General features: G+C 34.9%; 1 protein-coding gene across 3 annotated transcripts in view; it reads right to left on the bottom strand.

The window, feature by feature from the left end:
• The window catches only part of ZPBP (zona pellucida binding protein), a 109,291-nt gene that overhangs the window by 46,644 nt on the left and 44,058 nt on the right, over positions 1-18,589 (bottom strand). For all 3 annotated transcript variants that reach the window (XR_004302535.1, XM_032430479.1, XM_032430480.1), the window contains exon 6: positions 13,760-13,836. Coding sequence is in view for 2 of the 3 variants with exons in the window: in XM_032430479.1 (XP_032286370.1) it covers positions 13,760-13,836 (77 nt within the window). In the remaining variant the exon portion in view is untranslated. The remainder of the gene's footprint in view (positions 1-13,759; positions 13,837-18,589) is intronic.

Genomic DNA, 18,589 nt, shown 5'->3' on the forward strand with positions numbered 1-18,589 from the left:
TTATATGAGGTATGTAGAAGAATCAAACTCAAAGAAACAAAAAATTGAATGGTGGCTGCTGGACCTGGAGAATGAGGAAATGGAGAGTTAACATGCCCTACCCACAATGGTGGAACGAATTACATATGAAATGAGAAAGACTGTAAAATAATGTGAACAATGTTATCACCTATAATAACCTACATACAAAAAAAGCCACCCAACAAAATACACTTCTTTTTTTTTCAAGTACTCAAACTATTACCAAGATAGACCATGTTCAGGACCTTCTAACATAGCTCACAAATTTAAAAGAATTGAAATCAATGACATCCTTTGGGTAAATACCCAGTAGTGTGATTGCTGAATCACAGGGTAGTTCTATTTTTAACTTTTTGAAGAACCTCCATATTGTTTTTCCAGAGTGGCTGCACCAGTTTGCATTCCCAACAACAGTTTAAGAGGGGTCCCCTTTCTTCACATCCTTGCCAACACCTGTTGGTTCCTGTGTTGTTAATTTTGGCCATTCTGACAGGTGTGAGGTGATGATATCTCATTGTAGTTTTGATTTGCATTTTATTTGCATTTCCCTGTAATCTGTTGATTACAAAGATGTTGAGCATCTTTTCATGTGTCTTTTGCCATCTGTAGGTCTTCTTTTTTTATTTTTTTTTATTTTTAAGATTTTATTTATTTATTCGATGGAGAGAGAGACAGCGAGAGCAGGAACACAAGCAGGGGCAGAGGGAGAGGGACAAGCAGGCTCCCCGCTGAACAGAGAGCCCGATGCGGCTCTCTGGGACCCTGGGATCACGACCTGAGCTGAAGGCAGCCGCTTAACCGACTGAGCCACCCAGGCGCCCCCATCTGTAGGTCTTCTTTGGAAAAATGTCTATTCATGTCTTCTGCCCATTTTTTAACTAGCTTATTTGTCTTCTGGGTGTTGAGTTTTGTAAGTTTTTTTATATATTTTGGATACTAACTCTTTATGAGATATGTGATTTGCAAATATCTTCTCCCATTCTGTTTTAGTTTTGTTGGTGTTTTCTTCACTGTGCAGAAGCTTTTTATTTTGATGAAGTCCCAATAGATCATTTTTTGCTTTGGTTTATCTTGCCTCAGGAGACATATCTAGTAAGAAGTTGCTATGGCCGATGTCAAAGAGGTTTACTCTGCCTGTGTTGTCCTCTAGGATTTTAATGGTTTCCTGTCTCACATTTAGGTCTTTCATCCATTCTGAATTTATTTTTGTGTATTATGTGAGAAATTTCATTCTTTTGCAGGTTGCTGTCCAGTTTTCCCAACACCATTTATTGAAGGGACTGTCTTTTTCCATTGGATATTCTTTCCTGCTTTCTCAAGTATTAACTGACCATATAGTTGTAGGTCCATTTCTGGTTTTTCTATTCTGTTCCATTGATCTATGTGTCTGTTTTTAATGCCAGTACCACAGGTCTTGATCACTACAGCTTTGTAATGTACCTTGAAGTCTGGAATTGTGATGCCTCCAGCTTTGCTTTTCTTTGCTTTGGCTATTTGGAGTCTTTTGCAGTTCCATACAAATTTTAGGATTGTTTGTTCCAGCTCTGTAAAAAGTGCTGGTGGTATTCTGATAGGGATTGCATTAAATGTGTAGATTACTTTGAGTAATATAGATATCTTAACAATATTTGTTCTTCCAATCTATGAACATGGAATGTTTTTCCATTTATGTCATCTTCAATTTCTTTCATCCGTGTTTTCTCATCTTATTTTATTTAAATTCAAATAATTAAATATAGTGTATCATTAGTTTCAGATGTAGAGTTCAGTTATTCATCAATTGCATGTAACACCCAGTACTCATTACATCATATGCCCTCCTTAATGTCCATCACCCAGTTACTCCATCCCCCCACCCACCACCCCTCCAGCAACCCTCAGTTTGTTTCCTAAGTTAAGATTCTCTTATGGTTTGTCTCTCTCTCAGATTTCCCTTATTTTTCTGATTTTCCCTATTTTTCCCCTTCTTTCCCCTATGATCCCGTTTTCTTAAATTCCACATATAAGTGAAACCATATAATTGTCTTTCTCTGATTAACTTATTTCGCTTAGCATAATACCCTCCAGTTCCACCCACATCACTGCAAATGGTAAGATTTCAGCCTTTTTGATGGCTGAGTAATATTCCTGTGTGTGTGTGTGTGTGTGTGTGTGTGTGTACACACATACCACGTCTTCTTTATCCATTCGTCGATGGTGGGCTCTTTCCAAGTTTGGCTATTGTGGACACTGCTGCTACAAACATTGGGGTGCAAGTGCCCTTTCGGATCACTACATTTGTATCTTTGGGGTAAATACCTAGTAGTACAATTGCTGGGTCGTAGGGTAGCTCTATCTTCAACTTTTTGAGGAAGCTCCAGATTGTTTTCCAGGGTGGCTATACCAGCTTGCATTCCCACCAACAGTGTTTTATAGTTTTCAGAATAGAGTGCTCACTTTGGCAGCACATATACTAAAAATAGTTTTCAGAGTAGAGATCTTTTACCTCTTTGGTTAGGGTTATTCCTAAGTATCTTATGGTTTTGGGTGCAATTAGAAATGGGACTGATTCCTTGATTTCTCTTTCTGCTGCTTCATTATTGGTGTATAGAAATGCAACAGATTTCTGTGTGTTGATTTCATACCCAGAGACTTTACTGGATTTATGTATCAGTTTTAGCAATTTTTTGGTGGAGTCTTTTGGGTTTTCTGTATAGATTATATGTCATCTGCAAATAGTGAAAGGATAAAAAAAATATTAGAGGGGATACATGCACCCCAATGTTTACAGCAGCATTATCAACAATAGCCAAATTATGGAAACAGCCCAAATGTTCACTGACTTATGAATGGATAAAGAAGGTGTGATATATATATATACAACAGAATATTCAGCCATAAAATGAATGAAATCTTGCCCTATGCAACAACATGGATGGAGCTAGAGAATATTATACTAAGCAAAATAAGTCAGTCAGAGAAGACAAATACCATATTACTCAAATGTGGCATTTAAGAAACAAAACAGAGAGGGAGGCAAACCATAAGAGACTTTAACTACAGGAAACAAACTGATGTATCACTGATTGAATCATTAAATTCTACACCTGAAACTAATATTACACTGTATGTGAACTAACTGGAATTTAAATAAAAATTTAGAAAAATGAAATAAAATCAATGACATATGAAAATACGTGAGATGCAGGTAAAGCAATGCTGAGTGGAAATTTACAGCACAAACCTTCATATGAGGCAAGGGAAAAAAAAAAAAAAAAGAAAATTAAAAACAAAAACACTCCTTCAAATAAGGGAAAAAAAAAAAAAAAAAAAAGAAAAACAATAACCAAAGTCCCTACCTCAAGAAACTATAAGAAGAACCAGAAGACAAAAAAGGAAGCAAATAGAAAAAAAGGAAATAAGTTGGAAGTGAAATTTAATGGAACTGAAAATAGGAAAACAATATAGTCAATGTCACACAAAGCTAGTTCTTCATAAAGATCAATAAAATTAATAAAGTTTCAGCAAGAGTGAGAAAAATAACAGAGAAGACCAAACAGGAGGATCAGCAATGAAATGGAGAGTATTACTAACAGGCATTGAAGGTTAGTAACAGAGAACTCCACAGGACTTCATGTTCAAGCATATGACAACTTAGAAATGGACCAATTATTCAAACACCACCAACTATAAAAATTCAACTACAATAAAAATAAGTATCAGAATAGTTCTATAACTATTAAAGGTTATACATATTAATATGTATAGATGTAAGATGTAAGAAAAATATGTAAAAAATATGTAAGAAATATGTAAGAAAAAGCTCCCTAAATAAAAATATCCTGGTTTCCCAAGAAAAGTCTACCAAACATTTCAAAAACTAATAATCTCTTCCAGAAAACAGAAGAGAAGGTAAGACCTCCCACTCTGTGAAGCCAGTATTACCGAGACACCAAACCCAGATAGAGTCTGTATCAGAGAACACCTGTGCACTAGTATGTCTCACGAACTCAATATAGTATGAACAAACTAAATCCAACCATGTCTACGACATTATACAGCATGACCATGTGGGGTTTATTCCAGGTAGACAAGGTTGCTTCATTATTCTTAAAACCAATCAATGTAATCCACATACCCACAAATAAAAGAAAAATCCTATGATCTCAAAAATTAACTCAGAAAAGCCTTGGACAACATCCAGTACTTGTTAATAAAATCTCACCAAAATAAGATTACAGGGGAATTGTTTCAGAATTATTTACAAAAAACATCTACAAAAAACCTACAGCATAGTACTTCATGTTGAAAGAATGAATGCTTTCTCCATAAGCTCAGAAAAAGAAATGATATCTACTCTCACTACTCATATTAAACACAGCACTGGATGCTTTAGTCACTTCAGTAAATCAAAAAATCAGTAAAGAGGCAAACATACAGATTGGAAAGGAAAAAATAAAACTGCCTCAATTAGGAAATGACATGACTGTCAGCAAAGAAAATCCCAAGGAATATAAAACACTCCCCAATACAAAAAACCTCCTAGAGCTAATATCTAAGTTCAGCACGTGCCTCAGAAACAAGATGAATACATGCTGATAAAATGCATTACCATGCACTGACAATGAACATCTAGAAACCAAAATTAAAACACAGTATTTCTTAAGGTTGTTCCATAGAAAAGGAAACACTTAGTACGAACTTATTAAAATGTATAGGTTACGTATGCTAAAACTTAGAAAAAAGATGATAAAAAAATTGCAGAAGACCTAAAAAGATGTAGAGACATATCATGTGCATAGACTGGAAGAAAGAACACAGTAAAAGTGTAAGTTATTCCCAAATTTATACAGAGGCATACCTCAGAGATATTGTGGGTTTGGCTCCAACGACCACTCCAAAGCCAATATCACAATAAAATGACTCAAATGAATTTTTTGGTTTCCCCAGGCATACAAAAATTGTATTTACACAATCTTCTAGTCTATTAAGTGTGCAATAGCAGCAGTATGTCTAAACAAAATATTGTTCAGATCTTAACTAAAATACACTTTTTTGCTAAACAGTGCTGGCCATCATCTGAGCTATCAGGAAGTCGTGGTCTTTTCGCTGGTGGAGGGTCTACCTCGATGCTGACGGCTGCTGACTGATCAGGGTGGTGGTGGCTGAAGGATGGCATGGCCATTTCTTAATAAGACAACAATGAACTTTGCTACATCGATCGACTCTTGCTTTCACGAATGCTTTCTCTGTAGCATGTGATGCTGTTTGATATTTACCCACAGACCTTCTTTCAAAGTGGGAGTCAATCCTCTCAAACTCTGCCACCGATGCTTTATCAGCTAAGTTTCTGCAATATTCTAAATCCTTTGTTGTCACTTCACCAGTCTTCACAGCATTCTCACAAGAAGGAGATTCCATCTCAAGAAACCACTTTCTTTGCTCATCCATAAGCAGCAACTCCTCATCTGTTCAAGTTTGATCCTGAGATTCCAGCAATTCAGTCCCATCTTCAGGCTCCACTTCTAGTTCCAGTTCTCCGGCTGTTTCCACCACATCTGCAGTAACTTCCTCCACTGAAGTCTGGAACCTTCAATTTGTAAAGAAATGCAGTAACTGTGAAGTGCAATAAAGCAAGGCACTATGAAACGAGGTATGCCCGTGCAGGACTGATTAACATAATTCCTACCAACTTCCCAAAGGTTTTTGTAGACATACACAAACTTTAGCTAAAATTTAATGATGCGCAGATCCTAAAATAGAACAATCTTGCTAAGACAGAAATACAATGGGATGAATAAAGGCCCATCATTAAGGCCACAGTAGTTAAGTCAGTGAGGTATTGAGAGAGGCATAAACACAAAGAAGGGAAAAGGATAAAGAATCCAGAAATAGAGCTATACAAATATCTCAACTACAGTTTAACAAAGGAACCAAAGCTATTCAATGGAGAAAGGACAGCAATTTTAACAAAGGATGCTGGAGAAATGTGACATCCACAGGCAAAAGAGTAACAACAAAAATAGCCTTGTCCTAAATCTCATACATAAAGCAAAACTAACTCAAAATGATTGTAGATATCATTTGTAAAGCAACAAAAAAAATGTAAAATGTAAAAAAAAAATTTTTGAGAGGAAAATCTTCAGAATGTAGGACTATACAAAAAGTTCTTAGATTTGATCCAAAAAAAAAGCACCCCTGTAAAAGGAAAAATGGATACACTTGACTTCATAAATATTAAAAACTTCTTTCCTTAAAAACCAATGTGAAGAGGAAGAAAAGACGAGCTAAAATCTAGGAGAAAATATTTACAAACAAAATATGAGAAAAACACTATATCTAGAATATATGAAGAAGCCTTTTACTTTCAAAAAAGCAGACAATTCCAACAGAAAATGAGCAGCAGAGAGTTCATCAAAAGGATGTGCAGGTGGCAAATAAGCATAACAAAAAATGACCAACATCATTAGCAATTAGGGAAATGCAAATTAAAACCATAATGAGATATTACTCAATAACTTCCATGGGGGATAAAATAAACAATAGTTACAATACCACATGCAGATAAGAACTTGGTACATGTACCACCTTGGACGAATCTGTAGGAAACTACACTGACGGAAAAAAGCCAATCCCGAAAGGTTACATTCTTTATGATTACTGAAACTTTAGAAATGGAGGGCAGAATAGTGAATGTCAAGCGTTACGGGAAAGGAGCAGGGGGTGGGGGGTGGGAGTCAGAAAAGATGTGGGCATGGATGTAAAAAAGCAACACAGGATCCTTGTGGGACTGGAACTGTCTATATCTGGACTATGGTGGTGGATACATGACTCTGCACAAGAACTTAACACACAGAAATGAATACGAGTAAACTGGCCGAAGCTAAATGAGAGCAGTGGATTGTAGCGATGTCAATAACCCTACTTGTGATACTGTTCTCTATCAGTATGTTTGCAAGACATTACCAATGGGAGAAACCGAGCAAAATGTACAAGGGATTTCCCTATAATATTCTTACATCTGTAAGTCTACTTAAAATTCTCCTCAGTATTTTCATGTAAAATAAAAAGATCTTAAAATAACTGATGTATGAGTGTCCCTTTATAATGGTTACAGTAATTTTACAACAAGGCCACAAATTCTATGGCATTCATTTCATAAAGTAATGGTGTCTGAACCCCTTTCTTTAAATCAGGCAGACCTGTGAATGCTTTGACTAAGATACTACAATACATAAGATGCCAAATAACTCCCAAGGCTGGGTCAGAAAAAGCCTATGGTTTATGCTTTCCCTTCTCAGAACACTCATCCTTCTATGGCTTTCTTACAGAAGGTGACCCCCTGTCTCAGAAACAAACCATTTGCTGTGAGAAGTTTAAACCACATGGATGTTTGAAAATATGGAGATGGTAGAGAACAGAGAGTGTAGGAGAGAAAAAAGAAAAATAGAAGAAATCATAGCTGTAATTTTCAAGAAATTGATGGAAGACATGAAATCATAGATTCAATAACCACAAGCCAATCTCACACAGAACACATACAAACAAGACCAAACCAAAGCAACCATAATCAAATTGCTAAGAACTAAAGATACAGAAAAAAAATTATTGAAAGCAGAGAAAAAAAAAAACACATTAAATATGGAAAAACAACCACCTCTATGGGCACCTGGGAGGCTCAGTCAATTAAGCGTCCGACTCTTGGTTTCTGCTCAGGTCATGTTCTCAGCGTCCTGAGATCAAGCCCCAGGTCGGCTCTGCACTGGGTGTGGACCCTGCTTAAGATTCTCTCTCTCCCTCTGCTCTTCCCCCCCACCCTCTGCTCTCTCTCTCTCAAATAAATAAATAAGTCTGAAAAAGAAAAAACTTGTAAATAATGGACTTCTTATCAGAAGCAATAGAGGTTAAGAAGAGTGGAAAAAAATACCGAAAATGCTGAAAAAGTAGCATACCAGACCAAAATTCTCTAACCAATGAAATATTCTTCATAAATAAAACAAATAAAATTTATAGGTAAAAGGAAACTGAAAGAATCCTTTGTCAGCAGATCATAACCACAACAAATGCAACAGAAGATTGTTCAGACTAAAGGGAAATAGTATCAGATAAAACCTTGGATCCTCAGAAGAAAGGAAGAACATAGAAAATGGTACTCTACATGTAAAAGACTATTTGTTCTTTAAATATCTTTAAAATACGTATGACTGTTGACAGCAAATGCCCTGAGAAGTATTTTCACAGATTACAACACAGGTGGACAGAACGATTATGCACACAGGACGAGGGCGGCTTAGAAACAAATGAAGCGTAAATGGCACCATCTCTATAGTTAGCAGGAAGGGGCAAGATATAAATTTTAAGTGAACTGTGAAATAATAAAAGATGTAGATCACAATTTTTAGAGCAACCACTCAAACAAATAAGGCAAAGAGTATATAGCTATGAGAATAGGTAACTACAAATAAAATTCTGAGAGGCCCGTTTGCTTATCTTTGGCAGCCTAAGGGGAAGGTTTCCAATCAGGGATTCAACGGGACAGTAGCAAAGAAACCCACAGGCTGCTGCAGAGGGAACAGACAGAAGCTCCCATCTCTCCCTGTTCCCCTGAAGTAGGTACATGTGCATAATTTAAAGGCTGCTTCCTGAGGACCTTCTAATCAGCCTACATATTAGTACTGAGGAGATCTTCCCTTGGGGACCCTGACAGATTTTGGCACACCATCAACTAGTGGAAACCGCAAAAAACAAAGAAGGTGGCTTGGAAAATCACAAAAGTATGAAGACAACCAAGAGTCAAAGCAGGGTTGAATGATAAGGTTCAACTCCTATAAGAGACCATACCTTCAAGACTGGGAGAGGTGGTTGTTTTATCTAATATAGAAATCATCACAAAGTATTCAAGGAACATAAAGAAACAGCAGAATATGTTCAAACAACAGAACAAGATAAAACCCCAGAAAAAGACCTAACTGAAATGGAGATAACTGATTTACCTGATAAAGATTTTAAAGTAATGGTCATAAAGATACTCAATGAGGTCAAAAGAACAATGCATGAACACAGTGAGAATTTCAACAAATATAAAAAGTATTAGTACCAAACAGAAATCAAAGAACAACTGAGCAGAAAATTCAAGAGAGGGATTCATTGTAGACAAGATAAAGTAGAAGAAAGGACCAGCAACCCTGATAACAGAGCAATGAAGATCACCCAATCAGAAGAGTAAAAAGAAAAAAGACTGAAATAGAATGAAGACACATAAGGGACTTCAGAACAGCATCAAGGGGCCCAATATTCACATTATGGGAGTCCCAAAAAGAGAAGAGAGAGAAAAGGGGCAGAAAGCTATCTGAAGAAATAATGGCTGAAAACATCCCTAACCTTAAGAAGGTAACATATATCCAGATCTTGGAAACCCAAATAGTCCTGAACAAGAAGAATCCAAAGAAACCCACAGCATTTATTTATTTATTAAATTATCAAAAACTAAATACAGAAAAAGAATCTTATAAGCAGCAAAAGAAAAACAACTTGCTATATACAAGGAACCCCCACAGGACTATTAATGGGTTTTCAACAGTAACTCTATAGGCCAAAAGGGAATGGCACAATATTTTCCAGAAGCTAAAAGATAAAAACTGCCAAACATGGATACTCTTACAGAGAAAGTTGTATAACAACTGAAAGGAGACAAAGAGTTCTGCATACATTCAGAAGTTGAAGGAGTTCCTCACCACCAGACTGGCCTTATGAAAAAATGTTAAAGGGAGTTCTTTAAGCTAAAAAAAGGAAAGCATGTTACGTAGTAAAAGAAAAACATGTGAAAGTACAAATTTCAAGGGAAAAGGTAAATCTACAGTGGAATTCTGAATAATCTAGTGTTAATAGTTTAATCACTTACAAATACAGTATGAAGTTCAAAAGACAAAAGATAGTAGAAATAACTACAAATATAACAAATATAGTAATTTGTTAATGGATATACAAGATAAGATTTAAACATGGACATAAAAACATAAAACATTAAGGGGAGTAAAAGTATAAAGCTTCAGAATTCATGTGAATAAAATGTTATAACTCTAAAATATTTTATGTAATTCTCATGGTAACCACAAAGCAAAAACCTATAGTAAGTACACGCAAGATAAAGAGAAAAGAATGTAAACATAACATTGCAGAAAGTGACCAAGAGAAAAAGAAAGGAAAAAGGGAATTAAAAAAAAGCCACAAAACAAATGACAAAATGCTGATAAATCCATACCTAATTACTTGAAAAGTGAAGGGACTAAAATTTCCAATCAAAAGGCATAGAGTGGTTGACTGAATACAAAACAAGACCTAACTGTATGCTGTCTACATGAAATTCACTTCAGGTTTAATGAAACACAAAAAAAGAAAGTGAAGGAACAGAAAATGCTATTCCATGTAAATGGAAACTAAAAGAAAGCTGGAAAAGCTATACTTATATAAGACAAAATAGATTTTAAGGCAAAATATGTAGTAAGAGTCATTATATGTCCATCAACTGATGAACGGATAAAGAAAATGTGGTGTATATACACAATGGAATATTACGCAGCCATCAGAAAGAATGAGATCCTGCCGTGTGCAACAATGTGGATGTAACTACAGGGTATCATGCTGAGTGAAGTAAGTCAGTCAGAGAAAGACAAACATCACATGATTTCACTCATAATGTGGAATTTAAGAAACAAAACAAATGAATATGGGGAAGAGAAGGAAAAGCAAAATAAGACAACATCAGAGAGGGAGACAAACCGTAAGAAACTCCTCTTAACTCTAGCAAACAATCTGAGGGTTGCTGGAGGGGACGGGGGGGTCGAGGTGGGGTAACTGGGTGATGGACATTAAGGAGGGCATGTGATGTAATGAGCACTGGGTGTTATATGCAACTAATGAATCACGAAACTCTAAGTCTGAAACTAATAATACACTGTTAATTAATTGATTTTAAATTAAAAAAATTCAAATAGCATGTCAGCAATGAAAAAGAAACAAGTAATCAAAGGTAAAAACTTCCAGTTACAGTAGCCCCCCCCCCAACCATGGAGGATATGTCCCAAGACCCCCAATGGATGCCTGAGAACTCTGAATGTTACTCAACCCTATACATACCATGTTTTGTTCTATCCACACATACCTACGGTATAATTTAAATTTTATAAAGTATACCACAGTAAGGGATTAACAATAATAACAGGATAGAACAATTATAATAACGTACGATAATAAAAGTTACGTGAATGCAGTCTCTTTTATCTCTGACTCTTAAAATATCTTATTGTACTGTACTCACCCCCTTGTTTTACTTGTGTGATGATAAAAATGCCTACATGATGACATGAAGTGTGGTGAATAATGCAGGCATTGTGACACAGCATTAGGCTAATACTGACCTACTGACAAACAAAAGAAGGAAGATCCACAAAATACTTAGGAATACTTAGGAATAAATTGAGCAGAAAATGTGCAAGACCTTTAAACTAAAAACTGCCAAAAAAATAAATACAAAGGTGAATTTTTTAAACCTAAATAAATGGGGAGAACTAATATGTTTAGGTATTGGAAAACTTAATATTATCAAAATATCATTTCTCACCAATTGACCTATAGATACATGGTAACTCCTATCAGAATCCAGGGCATTTTTTGTTTGTTTTTAGAAATCTGACATGGTGATTTTTAAACCTTCTGGAAATAAAAAGGACCTAGAACATCTAGAACAATCTTGAAAAGGAACCAAGATGAAATAGTTATACAACTTGACATTAGATTTGCGGTAAAGGTACAGGCGTGAACAAAGTGTGGTGCTGGCCTAAGGGCTGACAAATACATCACTGGAAGAGAAGAGTGGAAAAACACAGTACATTTAAGAAGAAATAGAACATATTTGGATCAAATCTTCAAAGAGTTAGATATATCTCCACTGGGACAAATATCCCAAAATAAGTTTGAATTTACCATAGTCGGGGGAACATTTCAAGTTACTTAGATCTTGCTAAAAACCATAGTTGGGGGAACATTTCCGCTTACTTAGATCTTGCTAAATTTAAAGTGTATTTAGTAATAAATAAGAGTTAATACAAAATGAAAAGACCCAAAAGTTGAAAACTGAATGAAATGAAAAATAAAGCAGATAATATTAAATAATTTTTCAGATTTGTAAATCAAAGTCCCCAGAATGCTTCTGTGAAAATACTCTGCTCTGGAGATTTTGAATTCTTTTTATTATTATGCTAACTATTATTACACTTCCATCGACCAGAAAAATACTTTAACATAATATTATGGCAAAAAGAGACCATTTTATGCCCAGAAGCCTAGAAAAGAAAGAAAGGGAACAGGAAGGAGAGCAGAAGAGAAAAAGCAGATAAACAGATGTATAGCAAAAAAAAATTTCAAAAAAGGTATCCAAATGACAGGAAAAATCACGCACAGAATGTTCATTAAGCAACCTAATACAGCCATGTAACATTCTCAAGGAGTTAATAAAATTGCAGACCTTTGTTATTGCAAGTTTCATGGAATGCAGAATTTGATTTTTTTTCTGTTTTCATATAAGAAGTACAAATAAAATTGATTCTCAATATTAAATGATATAAGGGAACTACAAATGGATACCAGCATGATATCACCTTGAAGGAAAATAATAAAATGTCTCTGTTTCCTTCCTTACTCCTAATTCCTCTGCTTGAACACACATTCCCACATCACTAAGAAATTATATCAGCTGAAGGTCTATGACCATTTAAAAGTGTGAAAATTGGTGGAAGTCTAAAAGATGTGCCATTAATTAAAGATGATGAGCACAATAACCATGGATTAAGAAACAGTAATCAAAAAATAAGACTGACTGCTCTCTGTTCCTGGTGCCCCAGAACATAACTATTTCCAAAGTAAAGTTAAAAAACAAACAAACAAACAAACAAAAACTACCTCAGAGATGAAAGGTAACTCCTAAGGACAATTTTTAAATGGAAATACCTGATAACATATAGATTGATGATGTAGCTAAATTTTGGGAGGCTTACAGGGCACAAATAAAGAAGTCATTCCCCTGTCATTTTCACCTGGCAAAAGTAATGGGTGTGGACCTGAATATGCAATACCTATACCTTCATAAGGAAATTTTGACAATTATCATAATGTAAGTAATCTTAAATTCCAAGTATTTAAAAATAACATTTTCTTACAAAGTGCTTCTTATCACTGAGGAGTAACCAGAGACAGGACACAACACTGCAGGAAGTTACTGAGTGTGAACAGCATGTGAAGTATAACATGAAAGAGAAAACTAAATTGGACTGCTGCTGGGAGCTTCAGCCTAATTTCTGCCTTAAACACAGACACAGGATGCTGGTTTTAGAGCAATATGAAAATGGTTAACAAACATGGTAGATCAAATTTATAATTTTAGGATGGGTAACAGTAACACTGAGAGAATTCTACTTGTTTAGTAATTATAAATTAACATGGAACAGCAAATAAGGCCAAAGAAAGAAAAATCATATCTCTTAACACAGTTACAAGATGCTAAATTTTAAAGCATTTCATAAAAATATTAACTGTATTACGTTCTTGTCATTTGTTATTTGATGAAGTTTTATTTTTACTGCTGAATTTCCTAAATGTGGGGGGGTGGATTTGATGTGTTCAATAAATAGCTAAGATGCTTACTTACACACCGAGCATGTTCATTTTTTTCTTTTTTTAATTTCTCCAGCCTCACATAACATACCTTAGACAGTCTTTTGGAAGATTCACAACTATGGTCCACACATGGCTTAGGTCCTTTTTCAGTGTCTAGAGATGAAACTGAGAAAATACATTATATTTTATCAAGGGCCCAAAGTCTGTATCACAGTATGAAAATTGGTTTTTGAAATATAAAACAGGTCATTTATCTAATATTTCTCTTCCACTAATAATTAAGCAATTTCCTAATATTCAACTATACTATTCAGCTATAAATCTAAGCCAAAGATTTGTTTTATATAAATCAGGAAAACCTCACTATTACAGTGAACCTAAGAATTAATAATAATGTTAGTAACAATAACAACAGTGCCTGATGTGATAATTATGAGAAGAATAAAGACTACAGCAGAAACACATGAAATAGAGAACAGAAAAATCATAGAAAAGCTTCACCAAACTAAGAGTTGCTTCTTTGAAAAGTAAACAAAAGTTATAACCCCTTAGTGAAACTAACCAAGGAAAAAAGGGCCCAAACCAACAAAATTATAAATAAAAAAGGAGACACAACAACCGATAACATGAAAATTCAAGGGATCATTAAGAGGCTACTAGGAATAACTATACACCACTTAATTGTACAATGTGGAAGACATAAAAACTTGTGGAGACATAAAAATCAAAGAGGAAATCAGAAAAAGATGACTTAAGGATTTCCATTAAATAATCTTTCTAAATTATTTCATCAACTTAATTACCACAGTTCTAAAACCTTCAGCAACTTCCCACTATTGATCAAAATATATAAAAAGAAATCTGATTTCTATCCCTAGGTTTAGCACTAAATAACACAGGCACATTATTTAATATCTCTTTGAGACCCAGTCTCTGCTCTATAAAACAAGGGCTAAATATTATGATTTTGTCATTCTTTCTAGCTGTGAAACTATGATTTAAAATATAAATATGTCAATCTTAACAATCTAAGCTATCTATAACCACAAGCAATCATGACTATTTTACTTTCCACAAATTCTCTATATGAGAATATAGATCCTTGCTCATATTATCAACATTTGCCTGATACTATATAAAATATGTCAGATGGACAAGCACTGATATGAAGATAATAAAATTGACCATAAAAGTATTAATAATGCAGAATACACTTGTAGAATACTGGGAAATCTTCGTTATTGCAATATTCTTTTTTATTATCTCCCCAAACCAGTACACATCATGAAATTTCCCTGTTGCCATCTGAACTGATATCATAAAGTATTATAAAACATCACAAAAAAGACAATATAGTACATCAGAGTGATTTTATAAAATCAAACAGAACAGATGTTAAGCTGAAGCAGATCTCCAAGCAGGACTATAGATTTGGAAAAAAGTATTTTTTTTTTATGGACTATTTTTTAAATCCTTTAAAAATGACCATCATAAAAATAGACCCAGGAGGGGCGCCTGGGTGAGTCAGATGATTAAACATCTGCCTTCGGCTCAGGTCATGATCCCAGGGTCCTGGGATTGAGGCCCGCATCGGGCTCCCTGCTTGGTGGGGAGCCTGCTTCTCCCTCTCCCTCTACTGTTCCCCCTGCTTGTGCTCTCTCACTCTGTCAAATAAATAAATAAATAAAATCTTTAAAAAAAAAAATAGACCCAAGAAATTCAAAATCTCTAGACTTATGTATCAAAAATATACAGTAGAGTTAAAGAAAGCATTTTCAAAATGTAGCCAAATATTTAAAATATTATTTACCTAAGGTAAAGCTTTTGAAACTACTGTTCATTATGAATTCAGAAGACGGTAGACCAGAGTCTACCAATTTATCATAGTATGATTATGAGATCAGATTATGAAGATACATAATTTTGTTTTTAATTTGAATCTGTATAAAAGTTTAAGGCAAATTTAAAAATCCATCAAAATATGCTATTTATTGGGGCGCCTGGGTGGCTCAGTTGTTTAAGTGTCTGCCTTTAGCTCAGGTCATGATTGGGCTCCCTCTTTGGCGGGGAGTCTGCTTCTCCCTCTGCCCCTCACCCTGCTCATGTTAGCTCTCTTTCTCAAATGAATAAACAAAATCTTTAAAAAAAATTATATTAAACTAAAGCAAAATTGCTGGAAACAATAACAGAGAATCCACAGAAATTATCCAGACTCTAGAAGCAGTACAGACAGTGATTAATCAAGTCATGAACATCTAGAATGTTTAAGTTATAATTCAGTCCTAAAGGTAGTAAGAGCCAACAGGCAGCATATCCCCCTGCTGCCCAGTACCACGTTAGGTAAGCCACACAGCACTTACGCTGTCTACATCAGTTCACTCCATTAGCTCTCTGGATCTGACAGAGCACAATTTCTTTCTGAACCCCTGCCTCCTTTGATATACCTGCTTTACTTAGGCTAGACGGCCAAGCTCATCTTATATGAAATTATGTACTCTTTTTTTAATCTTTTTATATGAAACTTTCTACAAAATTTAAAAATGAAAAAGACAAAAATGACAGCTGTAAAGTGGTAAAGTAGGATACTTCAAGCCACATCCTACCACAGAAATGCTGACAAAAATGACCCAAAACAGTCAAAATCAAGTTTGTTGAAACTCTGGAAAATACCTCATTTTTACATCAATGAAGGAAATGCTGAGTCAACAGAAGTTGACTTACGCACAGCACTTAAAGAATCTTTTATCAGAACACTAGCTAACATCAAGCTAAAGGACATGAGAGATCACATACAACAACGAATATAGTCTTTAGAAACATAGTTTAGATAAATCACTAAACAAACAACTACAACCCACATGAGCAACAAAAACACAAAAGAGGTGGAAGAATCTGACTTCATGATTACTACCTGTTAGAATATTAAAAATGTACAGTTTTCAAAAAAAAATTATAAGGAATGTGAAGAAAGAAGAGTACGAACCAACAGCCAAAAAAAAAAAAAAAAAAAACCAAACTATCCCTGAGGAAGCACAGAAATTGGAATTACTAGACAGATTCTATATCAACTGTATTAAATATACTCAGAAAACTAAAGGAAATAATGAACATAGAACAACAAAAAGGAAAATGATTTCTCAACAAACAGAACATATTAATAAAGTGAAAGATGACATAAAAAGAAACCAAAAAGAAATTCTGGAACTGATGGTTACAACAATGAAAATGAAAAACTCACTGTAGGCTTTCAATTACAGATTTGATCTTGTGAAAGAATCAGTAAACTTGAGGAGAGGTAAACTGAAATTACCAGTTAGAGGAGCAGAGAGAAAAATCAGGACAAGAAATGAAAGCCTAAGAGACCTGCGACACATCAAGGGTACCCACATATGCATACTGGGGGTCAAAGGTGGAAGAAAAGAAATGAACTAAAAGAACATATGAAAAATTAATGCCAGTAATGTCCCAATTTGATAAAAGACACTATCTACATATCCAAAAAGATCAATGGAATTCAAGTAGGATAAAGGCAAGGAATTTAACAGTGAAACACATTATAACCAATCTGTCAAAAATCAAAGTCAAAGAAATTATCTTGAAAGCAGAAAAAGAGAAGAAAAAAAAGGAAGTTGTCACTTATTATAAGTCTATAAAAAGATTAATAGCAGATTTCTTATAAAAAAAAAAAAAAAACCCATGGAGGTCAAAGGCAGTGAGATAACATATTTAAAGTGTTAAAAGAAAAAAGCTTCCAACCAAGAATCCTTATCTGGAAAAGTATCCTTCAGAAATGAAGAAGAAAGTAAAATATTCCAACCACAATGTTTGCAACATTAGCTAATAACAGGATGACAGACAGTAATTCAATGCTATGCAAAGAAATAAAGAATAGTGTAAAGTCAACTCCACAGACATATGGCAATATTGTTGTATTTTTATTCTTTTAACTTCACTTTTTTTATGTATATGATTAAAAAGAAATACATAAGATAATAATCATAAATCTATGTTAGTGGTAAACACTGTATAATAATGCAATTACTGAGAACACCATAAGGGAGGAAGGAACAAACTATACTGGAGCAGAGTTTTGGTACACTGTTCAAACTAGGCTAGTATTCAAACTATACAGTTACATATTCAAGTTATTAACTGTAAAACTCAGGATAGCTGCCAAGGAAATAACTGGAATATATTCAGAAAAGGAAATGAGAATAAAATCAACATGTTATTTTATAGTCAATTAAACACAAGAAAAATCAGTAACAGAACCATTAAGAAATAAAAAAGATAAAAGACAACTTCCGGTTTATAGTCCAACATGAAAGGCACTTGGATGCTGTCACTCCTGTCCTCACAGGAAAAGAGGTGAACAAACTGAGACTCACAAACTCTTCTTTGATTCACCAGACAACTGAGGTCTCAAGGAAAACTGCTGCCCACACAACCTTAGGGAAAAAAAGGTGGATATGGAGAATTATTGCTTACCAGGAGCAGAAGCCCTAGAACAAGAGCCTGCCAGGGGAGCTAGTACCAGTAGGAAAAAACTGCAACTTAGAATCTGTTGAAGCCTCACAGTAAGAAAGCTCAAATATTAAAAAATTCCAGCTTACAGAGACCTCCACACTTTCATGAGTTTTGCCTCCATCGGTCCCCAGAGGCTCTCAGGGAGGGGACTGAAAACAAATCCCCTTGTGCTTCTAACATGAGGAAGAATAAAATAAACATTTTGAAATGCACCAAGAATATTCACTTGTCTTCAATAAAAGTTTGCCCTAAAGAGAAATATTTTACCACAGCTTAAGCACCTTAAGGTTTACCGGAGTCTAAATGACCTTGCAGACTGGAAATATCCAACTCCAACTACCTATAGCCTTTCAGTGCAAACCAAGAAAGAGGAGGAAAAACACTGCTGAAG

The sequence above is a fragment of the Phoca vitulina genome, unplaced genomic scaffold (assembly GCF_004348235.1).
Source record: "Phoca vitulina isolate PV1807 unplaced genomic scaffold, GSC_HSeal_1.0 scaffold44, whole genome shotgun sequence".
Classification (NCBI taxonomy): domain Eukaryota; kingdom Metazoa; phylum Chordata; class Mammalia; order Carnivora; family Phocidae; genus Phoca; species Phoca vitulina.